This window comes from Aotus nancymaae, unplaced genomic scaffold, assembly GCF_030222135.1.
Source record: "Aotus nancymaae isolate 86718 unplaced genomic scaffold, 86718_ANA_hifiasm-v0.15.2.pri h1tg000057l, whole genome shotgun sequence".
NCBI lineage: Eukaryota > Metazoa > Chordata > Mammalia > Primates > Aotidae > Aotus > Aotus nancymaae.
In genome coordinates, this window is record NW_026988471.1 from 43,098,747 (window position 1) to 43,115,700 (window position 16,954).

The following is a 16,954-nucleotide window of genomic DNA, read 5'->3' on the forward strand; positions in this document are numbered from 1 at the left end:
TCATATATTTTCATGGTTGTGTATTTCACTGTGTGAACAATCCATGATTTGCTTATCCACTCTTCACTGATGGGCTGTTGGGCTAGTTCCGGTTTTTTGTTATTATGAACAATGTCACTCTAAACGCTCTCATTTATCTATCTTGGGGCACATGTGTAAGGGCTTCTTCAAGGTAAATAACTAGGACTAAAATTGCTGTGCAGGATGTTGCATGCTCAACTCTACAGGATAGTGTCAAATCAATTATCAGAATGGTTGTACCAATTTATATCCCTGACAGAAGTATAAAAAATACAGATTCTTATTAATTCTGGGTATTGCCCAAGTTTGTAATTTTTATTTAAAAATTATTATTATTATTTTGAGTCAGGGTCTCACTCTGTCGCCCAGGCTGGAACCTAGTGGCTCAATCATAGCTTACTGCAGCCTCAAGCTCCCGGGCTCAAGCAATCCTTGCCACCTTAGCCTCCTTAGTAGCTGGGACCACAGGCACGCGCCATCACACCCGGCTAATTTTTTATTTTTATTTTTGGAAATATGGAGTCTCTCTATGTTGCCCAAGCTGGTCTTGAACTTCTGGCCTCAAGTAATCCTCCTGTCTCAGCCTCTCAAAGTGCTGGGATTACTGGCATTGAGCTACCATGCCCAGCCCAGACTTAAAACAGTATCACATTGAGATCCTACGTTTATTTTATTTTTTTATTTTGAGATGGAGTATTGCTCTGTCACCAGGCTGGAGTGCAGTGGTGCAATCTTGGCTCACTACAACCTCCACCTCCCAGGTTCAAGCAATTCTCCTGCCTAAGCCTCCCAAGTAGCTGGGACTACAGGCATGCACCACTATACCCAGCTAATTTTTGTATTTTTAGTAGAGATGGGGTTTCATCATGTTGACCAGGTTGGTCTCAATCTCTTGACCTCGTGATCTGCCCAAAGTGCTGGGATTATAGGTGTGTGCCACTGCGCCCGGCCAAGATCTTAATTTTATATTTATTTAATTACTAATAATGATGTACCTAATTCCCAATATGGTAATTATCTAATTCCTAATGATGTTGCACATCTTTTCCTACATTTATTCAGTGGAGTGTCCATTTCAGGGAAACACCTCTTTTTGGTTTCTTTCCCCTATTTTCTTTTGGATTATGTATCCCTTTGAAATTGCTTTCTTCAGTTCTTTTTGTATTCTGGATACTGATCTTTTACTGGTTATGTGCACTAAAAATCTCTCACCCTGGTTGTGTCCAGGCGGGCTATGTGCTGAATTGGAAAGGGTACATTTCCTTGAAAGGCAGCAGCTACTACTCAGCACCTGCTCGTTGTTGCCATGGACATGTGGACCCAGTGTGACTATTATGTCTTCCAACTCAAAAGAAAAAGATTTATGTAAAATATCCCAGTTTTTAAATGTTTTCCAGATATTCTCTTTAACATGAAATGGACAAAAGGCCTAGGACAGAGCCCCATGAAACTCTCACATTCAAGGGCCCACAGAGTTGACTTAAGGAGTGGCTAGAGACATGGGAGGGTGGCCGGGAGAGTCACGCCATGGGCCATAAGTGTGAGCATTTCCAGACAGAGGAGACCAGTGACAGTGTCAGCTATTGCTGAGTACCGACACCTGAAGTTGCTTTTTATTCCTGGAGACTGGTAGAGATTTCAAGTGAAGGATTCCAATAATTTTCTGGGGATTCAATTTAAATATCCAGTCTATCTGGACTCAAGCCCCAAGATGAGTGGAAAGTGTCTTTCTTCCAAATTGACTACCGTTTTGCTTCTCTTCACAAACAAGAGTTCACACCCTGGACAGAAGTTTTAAGAAAATACATTAGTCATGTGTGTTCCTTAAGTTGACCTTGTCTTGGGTTTGAGAGCATTGGTTTGCAGTTGCAGTTGTTACAAACAGCTTCTACTGTGCAAATACATTGCAACCATGTTTGTGAGGCATAAGCCAATGGGATGGGGGCATTTGGAGGGGTTACTTTAACCTATGGCTCTCCATAGAAGGAAAACTCTCAGGTTTTGCATACTCTGCCTCCAAAGGGCCAGGGAGGGCAATGATCTTTATTTGTGGGCAATGCCATCATATGTAACTGATGGGCTATTTTCTTTGTTTGCCAGTTAAGTGTATATGGAAACTCCAGCTGGCACTTTGATGAAGTGCGAAACCAATGTTATTTTCACCAGTTTATGAAAGAGCAACCTGATTTAAATTTCCGCAATCCTGACGTTCAAGAAGAAATAAAAGTGAGTATAGACACCCACACAGCCTTCTATATTAATGGAGGTTTAGGTAGTTACTTGAAACACTTTATATTGCACAATAGTTGTGCAGGCAAAAATCAAGCCTCAATTAAATTCAGGGATTAAGATGTCTGGTGCAAATGTAGACTCTCAGACGTGTTTGTGGCTCCTTCCTTCATCTAACCTAGAGTACTCTAAATGGAAGGGGTCAGAAAAACCTGCCACCCTAGCTCCAAGTTGTCCTGCCGCCTGCGACAGTGAGCTGGTGCAGGGAGGTGGGCCATTTGGGGTTTGGCTCCTGCATCTGCAGTGAGCCTCTTGATGAGTTATTTGGCTTTCATGTCTCGGCTGTCTCATCTATGAGACACTGTTGGGGGCAATTTTTGTCTTATCGGGCTCTTTGGAAGATTAGATGAGATAACTCATGCACAACACTTCTGTACTCATTCAGTAAATATTAACATAATGCCTACCCCATGCCAGGCCCTGTTCTAAGCACTGGGAATGCAGCATTGAATAAAAGAAGCCTTACTCTCAAGAAGTCTCCAATATACTGAGGGGAAAGCAGGCAATTAACCACTAACTATACATACATATGTCAGGTGGTGGTGAAGGCCAAGGGGAAGGGGCATCAGAGTGCCAAGTAAAAGTGGCTCTTCTATATAAGGTGTGTAGGAGACGCCTTCTTATGACGAGATGCCATTTGGACAAAAACCTGAAGTGGGAAAGGGAACCATGTGACTATCTGGGGGAAGAGAATTTCAGGCAGAAGGAAGAACAAATGTAAAGGTCTTGAGGTGAGAGTGTGGTTTGTGTGTTTCAGGGATGGCATGGAGGCCAAAGTGTAGGGGTGCCAAATTTAGCAAATAGAAATACAGAATACCCAGTTAAATTTTAAATGAATAATGCAACACCTGGGACATACTGCTACCAAAAAATTGTTCGTTGATGACCTGAAATTGAAATGTAATTGAATGTCTTATATTTGAACTGTCAACCCTACCAGTATGCTGGAGTGAAATGGGTGAGGGCGCTGAAGAAAGAGGTGGAGGCTGATCAGTTCTCACAATACAATTCACAAAACGTGTCAGCCATGTTCTTATTCTTGTTCTTGCTGCTCCTGTGGCTACAGTGGGCAGGAATTTAAGTGAGTAGAGGAGTCCTCTGAGCCAAGTAGGTGGGGAGGAGACCCGAACAGAACAGGGAGCAGCGGGTGCCTTTCCACAGCTCACCATGTCAGCCAGATAGAGCAGGTGCAAGCTGTCACGTCGGAGTCACTAAGGGCACCTAGAACCCTCGGTTTAGTTTAGTTTTGTTCTGAAATAACAGTTTAATTGAGATATAATTCACATACCATAAAATTGACCCCCTTCAAGTGTGTAATTAAGTGGTTTTAGTATTTTCACAGAGTTGTGCAACCATCACCACTAATTTCACAACTTTTTTTTTTTGAGACAGTCTCGCTCTGTCACCCAGGCTGGAATGCAGTGGTGTGATCTCGGCTCACTGCAACTTGCACCTCCCAGGTTGAAGTGATTCTCCTGCCTCAGCTGGGATTACAGGCATGTACCACCATGCTTGGCTAATTTTTGTATTTTTGTAGAGACAGGGTTTTGCCATGTTGGCCAGGTTGGTCTCGAACTCCTGGCCTCAAATGATCCACCCACCTCAGCCTCCCAAAGTGCTGGGATTACAGGTATAAGCCACTGCACCCGGCCTGATTTCAGAATACTTTTATCTTCTCAAAAAGGAACCCCATATCCATCAGCAGTCACTCCTTACGGTCCCCTTCCTTTCTTCCCCCAGCCCCTGTAAACCACAAATCTACTTTCTATCTCTTTACCTACTGAAGCCTCAGTTAGATAAGTTTTGCCTATTCTGGACACTTTATGTAACGGAATCATGCTGTATCTATATATCCATGGTAGGTATCTATATCTATGTTTATTTGAGAAACTGCCAAGTTGTTTTTCAAAGCAGCTGCACCATTTTACATTCTCAGTAACAACATGTAAGAGTTCTTATTTCTCCACATTCTCACCAACACTTGTTATTGAGTGTATTTTTTATTATAGTCATCTTAGTGGGTATGAAGTGGCATCTTAATGGTTGTATTTGCTAAATGGCTAAAGACGTTGAACATCTTTTCATATGCTTATAATTCATTCATATGTCTGCAATGTAGAAATGTCTATTCAAATCCTTTGCCTATTTTATTTATTTAGAGACAGAGTCTGGCTCTGTCGCCCAGGGTGGAGTGCAATGGTGCAATCTTAGCTCACCACAATCCCTGCCTCCCAGGCTCAAGTGATTTGTGCATCTCAGCTTCCTGAGTAGCTGGGACTATAGGTCCGTGCCACCACACCCAGCTAATTTTTGTATATTTTGTAGTGACTGTGTTTCTCCATGTTAGCCAGGCTGGTCTTGAACACCTGATCTCAAGCAATCCTTCCGCCTCGGCCTCCCAGAGTGTTGGGATTACAGTCATGAGCCACCGCACCTGGCCCTTTGCCCATTTTCAGATAGGTTTGTCTTTTTATTATGGGGTTGTAAGAGTTCTTTCCTTTTTTTTTTTTTTTTTTTTTTTGAGACAGGGTCTTGCTCTGTTACCCAGGCTGGAGTGCAGTGGCATGATCTCGGCTCACTGCAACCTCCACCTCCCTGCCTCCCGGGTTCAAGTGACTCTCCTGCCTCAGACACACAAGAAGCTGAGATTACAGGCGTGCATCACCATGCCTAGCTAATTTTTGTATTTTTAACAGAGACGGGGTTTTACCATATTAGCCAGGGTGGCTTGAACTTCTTCACCTCAAGTGATCTGCCCGGCTTGGCCTCCCAAAGTGCTGGGATTACATGCGTGAGCCACCACCTTGGCCTCTTTACATATTCTTGATACATGATTCACAAATAATTTTTCCCATTTTGTTGGTCGTCTTTTACTTTCTTGATGTTGCTTTTTGAAGCACAAGAGTTTTTCATTTCGATGATGTCCAATTTATTTTGTTCTTTTGTTGCTTGTGCCTTTAGTGTCATATCTAAGAACCGCTGCTTAATCCAAGGTCATGAAGATTTACTCCTATGTTTTCTTCTCAGTTTCATAGTTTTAGTTCTTACATTTTAGGTTGTCTGGGATCCATTTTTTGTTTATTTTTATGTAGGGTGTGAAGGTAGGGAGTCCAGCTTCTTTTTTGGCATGTGGCTATTCAGTTATCCTAGCAATATATGTTTAAAAATACTATTCTTTCCCTATGTCTTACACCTCTTGTTGAAAATCAATTGACCATAAACGCATGGGTTTATTTCTGGACTCTCAGTTCTTTTCCATTCATCTCTATATCTGTCCTTATGTCAGTGCCACACACTGAATTACTAGCGCTTTACAGTAAGTTTTGAAATCAGGAAGTATGAGTCCTACAACTTCGTTCTTTTTCAATATTGTTTGACTCTTCGAAGTCCTTTGGATTTCCATATGAATTTTTGAGTCAGCTTGTCAATTTTTGCTAAGAAGCCTTCTAGGGTTTTGATAGGGATTGCACTGAATCTGTGTTTCACTTTGGGGAATATAGCCATCTTGTATTAAGTCTTCCAATCCATGAACATGAAATGTCTCTCCGTTTATTTATGTGTTCTTTGGTTTCTTTCAACAATGTTTTGTAGTTCTCAGAGTCATCTTATACTTCTTTTGTTAAATGTGTTCCTATAGAGCACTTAGTTTTAAGACTCTTTTTTTTTACTACATAAGTTTGGTGTTTCCAGAATTTGTATGAATTGCTTTGGAATATGTTCCAGAAGTAAGAACCATGAGTGAGGGCACCTTGCCTCTATGGGGTTGTAAGTTGTGGGGTGGGTAGTTGTAGACATGGTCAGCAGACTAGCTAGCAATTAGCTTTAAACTTCTGTGGTAGCCTGTGGACTCTCCTCTTCTTCATCACCAAAGTTCCGTCGCACACCCACACCTCATGCTCTCGCCAGGTGCCAAGTGCTGTACCTGGATAATTTAATGCTCAGAATCAGCCTAATTTATGAGGTTTTGTGATCATTTTACAGAGAGGGAAATTGAGGCTTAGATAGGTAAAGTCACCAGCCTTGGGAGTCATGGAGCAGGATTGAAATCTCAACACTGGGACTCGAGTTCATGCTCTTAACCACAATCCTACACCTGTTTTGAGACAATGTGTGTATTTCCCTCTCCATGCTTCACTTTTTCTGCACAGTTTTTTTCAAGGAGGTTTTCAGTTACAAATTGATCAATGTGAGTGTAAGCCAGTTGGTTTACAGGTGGTTTATCAGGCAGTGGATTTTTCCAGGCTCCTTGTGGCAATAGTGATGAATTGTCTGGGATGTTTAGACAAATGTGATAAATTTTGCCAAAATGTGCCAGCCAATACATTAATTATGTTGTTGACCAACCCAGCTGTGCTCTTCCAGATACCCCAAGCAGTGGAGTGTGTGGATAGGATCCTTATTTAGTGGTCTTTCAGGCTGAAATCCCTCATGTGATGAAACATCACTGCCTCCGGTTGAGAGATTAGACTTATTTGCAAGACTGGTTTAGAAGATTTATTATTAGAAGTAAATAAGAAACGCTGAGAAGCTGAGAGGAAAGCCTCTTTGCTCCTGGAAAGGGACCTTTGGCATGAAGGAGACTTCTGACACCCTCCTCCCCACCTTACCCCCAGCAGCGCTTATTTCTGTAGTAGTTAAGCAGGTTAATAATTTGCAGCTCAGAGGGTTTGTGGGGAGGAGGCATTTGGAATGACTCTTGCTTGCATACCAACTTGTATTCCTGGAACCTGAGCCTACTTCCTCCCTGCTCCTATCAGATTTTGCTTTATCTGCACAGGGGGAGGCTGGCATGCAGAGGAAATCCAGTGCAGAGCACCTTCTGCTGTCCTCTTTCTCTTCCCCTTTGCACTGGCCATCAGGGGACTTGGCTCTGCTCTGAACCCTCAGGATTGAGAGCTTTCAGCTGGAGAAGTCAGAAGCCTTCTCTGAGGTATCAGGGGTGTATATTTGTATAGTATTTTATACTTTTCCAGTCACTTTGGTTTTTACTGGTCCTCCAAATTTCTTATTTGAGAAAATGAGGAAACTGAGGCACGGAGAGCTGAAGTAATCCGGCGAGATAGCAGCATGGCAAGGAAGAGACTCCAGATGGTGCGGGCTCATGTCTGGGGTTTGAAGTGATCCTGGACCTGCCTTATGGGAATGCTGAGCCCCAGAGTAGGGACTACTGGGGAGACATAGCTGAAGAGGGAACCCAGAGCATAGGTGTAGGCTCCATTCTGTCCCTACTAAGCATGATACTGCTGGAGGCAACAGCTCAATTCAAAACACAATTCGCTCACTGCCTGCTTGATTAGCCATCTCTATGCTTGATAATAATAATTGTGCCATTGATTGCACCACCTCTATGCCAGGCACTTTATTATAATCATTCACTCATTTAACAATATGTATTGTGTGTTGACCACGTGCTAAGGGTGTAGGGGCTGGTAAGATAGACACCTCTTGTGGCTGTCCTAGGGCTTATATTCTGGAGTGGGAGGCGGACAATTAAACAGACAATTACAATAAAATGTGCCAAGCAGTCATGACAGTAGGAGGTAGGAATATACAGGACAGCGCCTAACCTGGACTCATTTGCAGAGAAAGTGAGATACCTGAGGAACAGGCATGAACCAAGTGAATCGGCATGGGTGGGAGTGTTTCAAGCAGAGGAAAGCCCAGATCTTGACACATTAGAGGTGCTGGGCGTTGTCCCGTATCGCTGGGATGTAATCTGTGGAACAGGGAGTGACCCGATGAGACTAGAGAGGTCACTGGGGCCAGGTCAGGAGCAGCACTGAAGGCCCTGGTAAGGATTTGGGGTTAATAGGTCTTAGGTAGGGGCATGATTTTTTTTTCATTTTGAGAAATCAGTCTGGTTTTGGAGAAGGGGTTTGAGTAGGGCAGGTTTGGAGGCTGTTGGGCCAGGGAGGAGGATGATGCAGTAATCGGAAAAGAAATTCTGGTGGCCATAGGCCAGTGATGGAGGCATGGAGGTGCAAAGAAATCATCAGGGCTCTGAGAGAAGTGCCCTGTGACTCCTAGGTTTCAGATTTGAATATGGGGTGGGTGGCGGAACCATTGTCTCAGATGGGAGACACAGGAAGAGGGAGGGAAATGTTTTAGGTATGTCGAGTTTGAGCTGCCTGTGAGACATGTAAGTGTTCAGTGGACAGTTGGATACAAGGATACTGGCTGGGTGCGGTGGCTCAGGCCTGTAATCTCAGTACTTTGGGAGGCCAAGATGGGGGGATCACAAGGTCAGGAGTTCAAGACCAGCCTGGCCAACATGGTGAACCTCCATCTCTACTAAAAATACAAAAATTAGCCAGGCACGGTGGCGGGTGCCTATAATCCCAGCTACTCGGGAGGATGAGGCAGGAGAATTGCTTGAACCCGGGAGGCAGATGTTGCAGTGAGCCTAGATTGCGTGACTGGCACTCCAGCCTGGGCAACAGAGCGAGATATAAGGACATGGAGCTCAGGGGGAAGTCTGGTATAGAGATAAAACTCTGGGATTTGTTGACATATAGCTGATGTCCACAGAGCTCAGGTAGGTGTTTGGTGAGAGAAGCAGGCCAGCTAAGGCAAGCAAGGGGCCACCTGCAACTTAGCTCGTGTGAACTGCTCATTGGAATGAGTGCCAGGTGTTGGTAGCACTGCCAGTGAAAAGAAAAAAACCGAGGGAGCCAGCCTAGCAAATAAGCCAGGGCGCCCTACGGTTGCAGTTCTACTGCCACCACTTACCGACTGTGACCTTGTCAAAGGCACGTCACCTTCCTGAGCCAGTTTCCTCATTGGGAATTATAATGGTAAGTACCTAATAGGGTTACTTGAAGATTAAATGGTTTAACCTTTGTAAAGCACTTAGGAAGCTGTGGTTGTTTTTTTTTGTTTGTTTGTTTTTTTACTGAATACAGTACTTGTTAAATAATCAGTAAATTTGTAAGTAAATAAATACTATTGTGAAGTGAACTGTCCACAGGGTGTAACATAGAGCCCCAAGGAGCACTGACATCAAAGAACTGTGGAGGATACAGGAGAGGCAAACCCAGGGGGAGGGTATAATGGAGCTAAGGTATCTGAGTGTTTCTACAAGATGAGATTGGTCAACAGTGTCAAATGATGCAGAGAGATTTGGTAATAAAAAGACTGAAAGGGATCTGGGCGCAGTGGCTCATGCCTGTAATCCCAGCACTTTGGGAAGCTGAGGAGGGTGGATCTCTTGAAGTCAGGAGTTCAAGACCAGCCTGGCCAACATGGTGAAATATCTCTACTAAAAATACAAAAATTAGCTAAGTGTGGTGGCAGGCGCCTGTAATCCCAGCTACTTAGGAGGCTGAGGCGGGAGAATTGCTTAAACCCAGGAGGCAATGGTTGCAAAGCTGAGATAGCACCATTGCACTCCAGCCTGGGTGACAGAGCAAGACCCCATCTCAAAAAAAAAAAAGACTGAAAAAGGCAATTGACTCTAGCAGCAATATTTTATTTACTCTGTACAGAAACCCTTCAAGGCAGGTACTGTGTTATTGATGGAGACACTGAAGCTTAGCCAGGTCTTGCAGATGCCCTATCTCATGCAGCTGGACAGCGAGAGAGCTGGGATGGTACCCAGAGGGTCAGATTCTGAAGTCTTTGATCTTTCCTGCACTTCCTGCTTCTGGAGGAGGTAGCAGAGAATTTTTCCAAGATTTCTAAACAGTAGTAGGGACAGTTTTTTTCTCTTGCCTGTAAGTGGAGGAATAGTTTTCTCTGTACTCTGAAATAACTTATCCTTTCTTATTCCTTCTTGAGATGAACAACTGGGGTTGACGTCACTTTCAAGAGGATTGTCTTCCATTTGTTTTTTTTTCTTTTTTTTTCTTTTTTTTTTTTTTTTGAGACGGAATTTCACTCTTGTTACCCAGGCTGGAGTGCAATGGCACGATCTTGGCTCACTGCAACCTCCGCCTCCTGGGTTCAGGCAATTCTCCTGCCTCAGCCTCCTGAGTAGCTGGGATTACAGGCACGCATGCCCAGCTAATTTTTTGTATTTTTAGTAGAGATAGGGTTTCACCATGTTGACCAGGATGGTCTCGATCTCTTGACCTCGTGATCCACCCACCTCGGCCTCCCAAAGTGCTGTGATTACAGGCGTGAGCCACCGTGCCCGGCGATTTTTTTTTCTTAATAGAGACAGGGTCTCACTTTGTTGCACAGACTGGTCTTGAACTCCTGAGTTCAAATGATCCTCCCACTTCAGTCTCTGAAAGTGCTAGCATTACAGGCACGACCCACCACACCTGGCTGAAGAGGATGTCTTCTCTATCATCACATATAAGAGTAGACAGAGCTTTTCCCAAACATGCTTTTTGGGTAAATGGGCCCCTAAATATCAGCCATCTCAAAAGGAAAGGCTTGGCCAGAGTTTCCGTGCGTTTGGATATGTTAACTTGCTGCTTTAACATTGACTTGCCTTCTTTTTCACTCAGAGCAGCGAGTTTTTTAAAGAGGAAAGAGTTAAAAGGTGCCCGGTGGAAAAACTAGGAGTGTGTGATGATGACATGGGAGTCAGACAGGAGTCAAGGACGTAATGTACAGTCCAGTTCCCAGAGTCCATGGCGCCTACGTGGGTCAGTAGACCCAGCCGATCCAGGCTCTGTGCCCATTTTTGCATCTGGCACCCTGGGAGACCTTTACTGGAGTAAAGAGGATTAACAATTAAAATCTGAAGCTCTCTTTTGTCCCCTGGTTGAGAGAATAAATAGTATGAAGCAAATATTTTTCAACAGCAAACTTTGGATTATCTTGGTGATGATCCGAATTATCAGCATTTAAAATTACTTTCAAAAAATGTCCATCTCTTGCTGTTTTGTCTCATTAAACAATGATGATATTTCTGATTATGCCAGGGCCATAAACCTTCCATGGGGTACAAGTTTCTCACTTTTAATATCAGGTCAATATTTCACAATGCTGAGATCCGGAATTGAATAAGGACTCCATAAAGAAAATGACTGGCTTTATTTTAGGGAATCGGAGCCCAACAGCTTGATGTTTACAGAGAATGGTGCTTAATGTTTTCCCACATTTTTGTCAGAGGCTGCTTGGATGCCTTGTTATTTGTGCTCTGCCCCAACCAATGTTCGCACTTTTAATGAACAGCACCACCTGGGGGTGGACCCAGATTGCGCGGCGTCTGAAGCTCATAATAATTTAGGACCTTCTTAAAATAAGAGCACAAAATTAGATACAGGAAAGTTGGCATTTATTTAGAATGAGAACAGAAGGGGAGTTAGATGGGTGCAAGTGAGAGGTCTTGAAGCTTAAGTTTGGTTAGCTTCATAGTAAGGTCACTCCGGAAGCCACTGAAAACCTGTTATGGAAATGAGGTGCCTTTCTTTGCCCCATCAAATTTCTCTAGCTCATTCTCTGATGAGTGGCTGTCACTTCCTGCTCACCAGCTGCAAATCCTTCCCAGGACGAATTACTATTTCACTCTCTTGTATTACCACGTTTCTCTCCTTTATCTCAGCTGTGATTTAAATATTTTTGTGTTGCTATTTGACTGTCTAGCTGGAGATTCCAAAGTAATCCGGGAGACCTAGACTGTGTTGTGTTTTTCTCGTGGTTGTAGTTCCAGGGCTTGCCTAAGTGCCTGGTATATAGTAGGAGCTCAAATACTTAATGAATAAATGAATTTGGTAAAAGATAAAGGCACTAGTAAGAACAAATTTCTTTTTTATGCCCCAGAGAAAACTTCCACTGGGTAGAGATTACTGGAGGTCATTTGCGTCACCTGTGTCCATAACAGTTATTCGGCCCAGAGCCTGTTCTTAGGTAAAAAAAATTGCTTCAGGCTTCACCATTCAAAATCTCAGCTTAAAGGGAATTGACATGAGCAGTATTAACCCTTGCATTTAGCTGTTGAGACCCTGACTTGACTTGAAACCTCTATATTCACATACAGATAGAAGAAACACACTTCAAGTCAAACAAGTTGATAAGGTTTGGCTGTGTCCTCACCCAAATCTCATCTTGAATCGAAATTCCCATAATCCCCATAGCTCGTGGGAGGGACCAGGTGAAGATAATTGAATCATGGGTGTGGTTCCCCCCATCTTGTTCTCATGATGGTGAGTTCTGATGGTTTTATAAATGGGAGTTCTCCTGCACAAGCTCTCTTGCCTGCTGCCATGTAAGATGTGACTTTGCTTTTCATTTGCCTTCCGCTATGATTGGGAAGCCTCCTCAGCCCTGCTGAACTGTGAGTCAATTAAACAGCTTTACTTTACAAATTACCCAGTCTCAGGTATGTCTTTATTAGCAGCATGAGAACAGACTAATACACAAGTGAACTGTGGGATAGTTGTCATTTGGGATCTGTGGCTCTGTTCCCCTCCATAGGTAAAAATGTCTGTTTAGTACTTTACAGATGGTTTTGCTCTAAAGTGATACATTCCTGTGAAACCTTCCCTTCAGCAAGGGATAAGCCAAGAGAAAAGTAGGGAGAGCCACTGTTCCTTTGCAGAGCTTGTGAGCCGGTGCAGGAGCAGGCCTTGCTGGGAGGGGCTGGCTGGAGTGTTGAGGTAGGGAGCTGAGGCTCAGGCCCTCTGCTTTTCTCCCACCTGTCCCAGTACAGGCCAGGCCAGTCTCTGCCTCTGTGCTTGGCTCATGTTGTCCCATTGCCATCCTCCATTGAAATCCACCAGGTTATCTGGGTCAAGCTCAAGCTCTAGCTCTTCCTTCTCCTTCTATGCCCACCCACGTTATTTTGAATGTCCTGGAGCTCTCGCAGCCCTGTAGGCAGAGGCGTCTCCTCTCATGGTGTTGGATTGCACCCTGACCTGCATTATTAGGTGACCCTCCCTTGTCTCACATGTCCCCAACTATTCTGTAGACTTGAAGCCAGGGAACACGCTGTGCTTCTGTAATGTTTGGTCATTCAGGCTCAATACTTCATTCTTTCATGCGACAAGTGGTTCACTAAGTACCAGGTGCTGTGTCAGAGGCCTTGATGACTGAGGGCTAACTGGTTTGACTTAAACCAAGGGTGGATGGGCTCTGTTCACACTGCAGCCACCTACATTGCTGGAAAAAGGGGAAAGCTACTTAGAAAATACTGTCTTTAGGCTGATGACTTCCAACTTTACATCTTTAGCCATAGACTCTGCCCTAAGGTCCAGATTTAACAAGCCAGCAGCCTACTTGGCATTTCCACCGACAAGTGCAGTAGATGCCTCTAGCTTCTCGTGCCTGAGACAGAACAGTCCGTCTTTCCCTTTGTACCTGCTGTCTCAGCTCAGCACACACTTGGGCTGAGACCTAGGGGTAGCCTCCATTCCTCTCTTTCACAGCCCCTGAGCTCTTCACCCATAGAGCAGATTTAACATCTGATCACTTCTCCCCACCTCCACCACCGCCTCCCCAGCCCAAGCCACCTCATAGGCTCCAAAATGGAAGCCCTGATTATGCTCTTCAGCCTTTATTTATTCTTAAAAAAAAAAAAAAAAAAAGCTTTTTTTTTTGAGATAAAATTTGAATACCATAAAATTTACTCAGAGTGTACGATTTCAATTTTTTTTTTTTTTAAAGACAGAGTTTCACTCTTTTTGCCCAGGCTAGACTGCAGTGGCTCAGTCTTGGCTCACTGCAACCTCCACCTCCAGGGTTCAAGTGATTCTCCTGTCTCCACCTCCTGAGTAGCTGGGGTTACAGGCATGCACCATCATGCTTGGCTAATTTTTTTGTATTTTTAGTAGAGATGGGGTTTCACCATGTTGGTCAGGCTGGTCTTGAACTCCTGACCTCAGGTGATCCGCCACCTCGGCCTCTCAAAGTGCTGGGATTCAGGTGTGAACCACTGCAGCTGGCCAATTTCAATGTTTTTAGTAAGTTTATAGAGTTGTACAAACTTAAAATTAGGTTATCATAACCTAATTTTATTTTTCTTTTATATATTTAAAACACACAATTATGGTACCAAACAACCTAATTTTAAAACATTCCCATTACTTCCAAAAGAAACCCCATACACTTTAGCCATCATCACCCACCCCAGCTCATTGTCCCCACCTTACCCACGCCGCCACCAGCCCCTGGCAACCACGAATATAATTTCTGTCTCTATAGATTTGCCTATTCCGTACATTTCATATAAATGGGATCATACAATATTTATCCCTTTGTGTCTGTGTTCTTTCATTTAGAAAACATTTTTTTGTTTGTGTTTTGGAGGCAGGGTCTCCCCCTGTTGCCCAGGCTGGAGTGCAGTAGTGCAATCTCAGCTCACTGCAGCTTTGACCACCTGGGCTTAAATAATCCTCCCACCTCAACCTCCTGAGTAGCTGAAACTACAGATGTGTACCACCACACCCAGCTAATTATTTTTTGTAGAGACAAGGCTTTGCCATGTTGCCAGGCTGGTCTAGAACTCCTGGGCTAAAGCGATCCTCCCACCTCAGCCTCCTAAATTGCTGGGATTACAGGTGTGAGCCATCACAGCTGGCTAGAAAAATCTTTTCAAGGTTCATCCATATTGGAGCATGTGTCAGTACATCCCTCCTTTCCATGGCCAAATATTCAGTGTAGGATAGACCATTGGGATTGTTTCCACTTTCTGGCTATTATGAATAGTGCTGCTATGAATACTTGTGAACAAGTTTTTGCTTGGACATAAGTTTTCATTTCTCTTGGGTATATACCTATGTGTGAAATTGCTGTAATATGGTCTTATGGTAACTTGATGTTTAACCTTTGAGAAAATGCCAGACTATACAGTTGATTCTTTACACATCAGATCTTTTAAAAATGTAAGTCAGCCCACAACCTTTTCTGCTTAAAAATTCCTCCAGGGGTTTCCCAACAACCTCACACAAATCCCAGATCTTTCCTGTTAATTACAAAGCTGGGCATGATGAGTTCCCTTTACCTCCTTCTACTCTTATGCTCCTCTGGCCACACTGTCCACTTCCCTACCCCCGCCACAACCCTTTTTTTTTTTGAAACAGGATCTCCTTCTGCTACCAAGGGTTGAGTTTAGTGGCGTGATCTTGGCTCACTGCAATCTCCGACTTTCAGGTTCAAGCAATTCTCATGCTTAGCCTCCCGAGTGGCTGGGATTACAGGAGCCTGCCACTATGCCTGGCTAATTTTTGTATTTTTAGTAGAGACGGGGTTTGACTATGTTGGCCAGGCTGGTCTTGAACTCCTGACCTCAGGTGATCCGCCCACCTCAGCCTCCCAAAGTGCTGGGATTACAAGTGTGAGCCCCTGCACCTGGCCTAACCACTTATTTGCACCAATGTTCATCTCTGTAATCTTTGGCTTCAGCATTAAAAATGCCTGAGAACCCTGCAGGCCATGATGATGCTCTCAGGAGCAGGTGTGGTAGAGGAGAGGCTGAGCTGGCAGTGACTACCTTCTCTCTAGCAAGGCATGTTGGAGAGTAGGGCAGGAGAGAAGAGAAAGCCAGGGACATTCATACAATAATTTGAGTTTCCAGCACACACCTTTGGTAGGAAGTCTGTCACCAAAGAATCAATTGAAATGTATGAGAACCTGGATTTTCAGGCTTAACTATTTTTGCTTGGGATCAGTTTTATCTGTGAAATGAAAGCCCGTGGAATAATGGCTTCTTTGAATATGTACAGTTAATCTTTTATTTTCTGACTGTATGCAAGACAACACTTGTGTCTGAGTTTTGCCACAGGATCGCCACTATTCTTATTTACTTGGTTGATGGTTGATTCTATTTTGTGTTCCTTCCATATTCTAACAGGAGATCGTTTAATACCTAAGCACTTCCCTTCTCATTTGCCTGCCTAGTAAGGAGTGAAATATTTAACTGTTGGACAATGTGTTATTTTCTTTCAGTTTGAAGTGACAGTTAAGGGGCGGGCATGAGGGAAATGAGAAACTTTCCCAGTTTATCCTGAATCCTGTCTTTTACTATGGTTTCATTCTTTCATTTTTAGTGGATTCTCTAAACTTTGGAAACATCTTCATAACATCCATTACAAATGTAACTAATTGTAATTGTAATTCTGGATTCAAATTTGAAGAAGGTGTGGGAGTCCCTAGATGGAGTTACTTGAGATGCATTGTAGTAAGACAGTTATGCTAAATAGATAAAAATAGACCATGTGGATACTGTGCTTGTTTTGTATGTAGATAACTATTTTATGATGCCAAGTCGTTAACAGTCAAAACTTTTTAAACACTGTAATAATAATGTGTAGTTAATGTAACTAAGCATTTTGCTCTTCATCTTTAGGAAATTATACGGTTCTGGCTCACAAAGGGTGTCGATGGTTTTAGTTTTGACGCTGTTAAATTTCTCCTAGAAGCAAAGCATCTGAGAGATGAGATCCAAGTAAATAAGACCCAAATCCCGGTAAAGTTTTATTTTAAACATTTTTCTTTTGCCTTTTCTGAAAATGCCATCAGAGTGTTTTCTTTCTCAGCCTGAGATACCAATTACAAAGATGAGTTTTGTCCTGTGTCTAGGAAGTACCTTGATTCATTTCTTTAGGAAATGCACCAGAGTTTCAAATGCATATGCATGAGATGTTTTCTTCCACTGGTTCCCTCCAGAGTGAGGGATCCCTTGAGAAGTCCTTCAGTGACAAGGGTTCTAAAGACATGGACATTGCAGGCTTTACCAAGGGCCACACAATAGAGG

The 16,954-nt window shown here is 43.4% G+C and overlaps 1 protein-coding gene across 3 annotated transcripts in view; it reads left to right on the forward strand.

Annotated features, from left to right (window-relative positions):
- SLC3A1 (solute carrier family 3 member 1) overlaps positions 1-16,954 on the forward strand; it is a 57,596-nt gene that overhangs the window by 13,468 nt on the left and 27,174 nt on the right. For all 3 annotated transcript variants that reach the window (XM_064364045.1, XM_064364046.1, XM_012450595.3), the window contains 2 exons: positions 2,122-2,247; positions 16,547-16,666. In XM_064364045.1, coding sequence (XP_064220115.1) covers positions 2,122-2,247; positions 16,547-16,666 — 246 coding nt within the window. The remainder of the gene's footprint in view (positions 1-2,121; positions 2,248-16,546; positions 16,667-16,954) is intronic.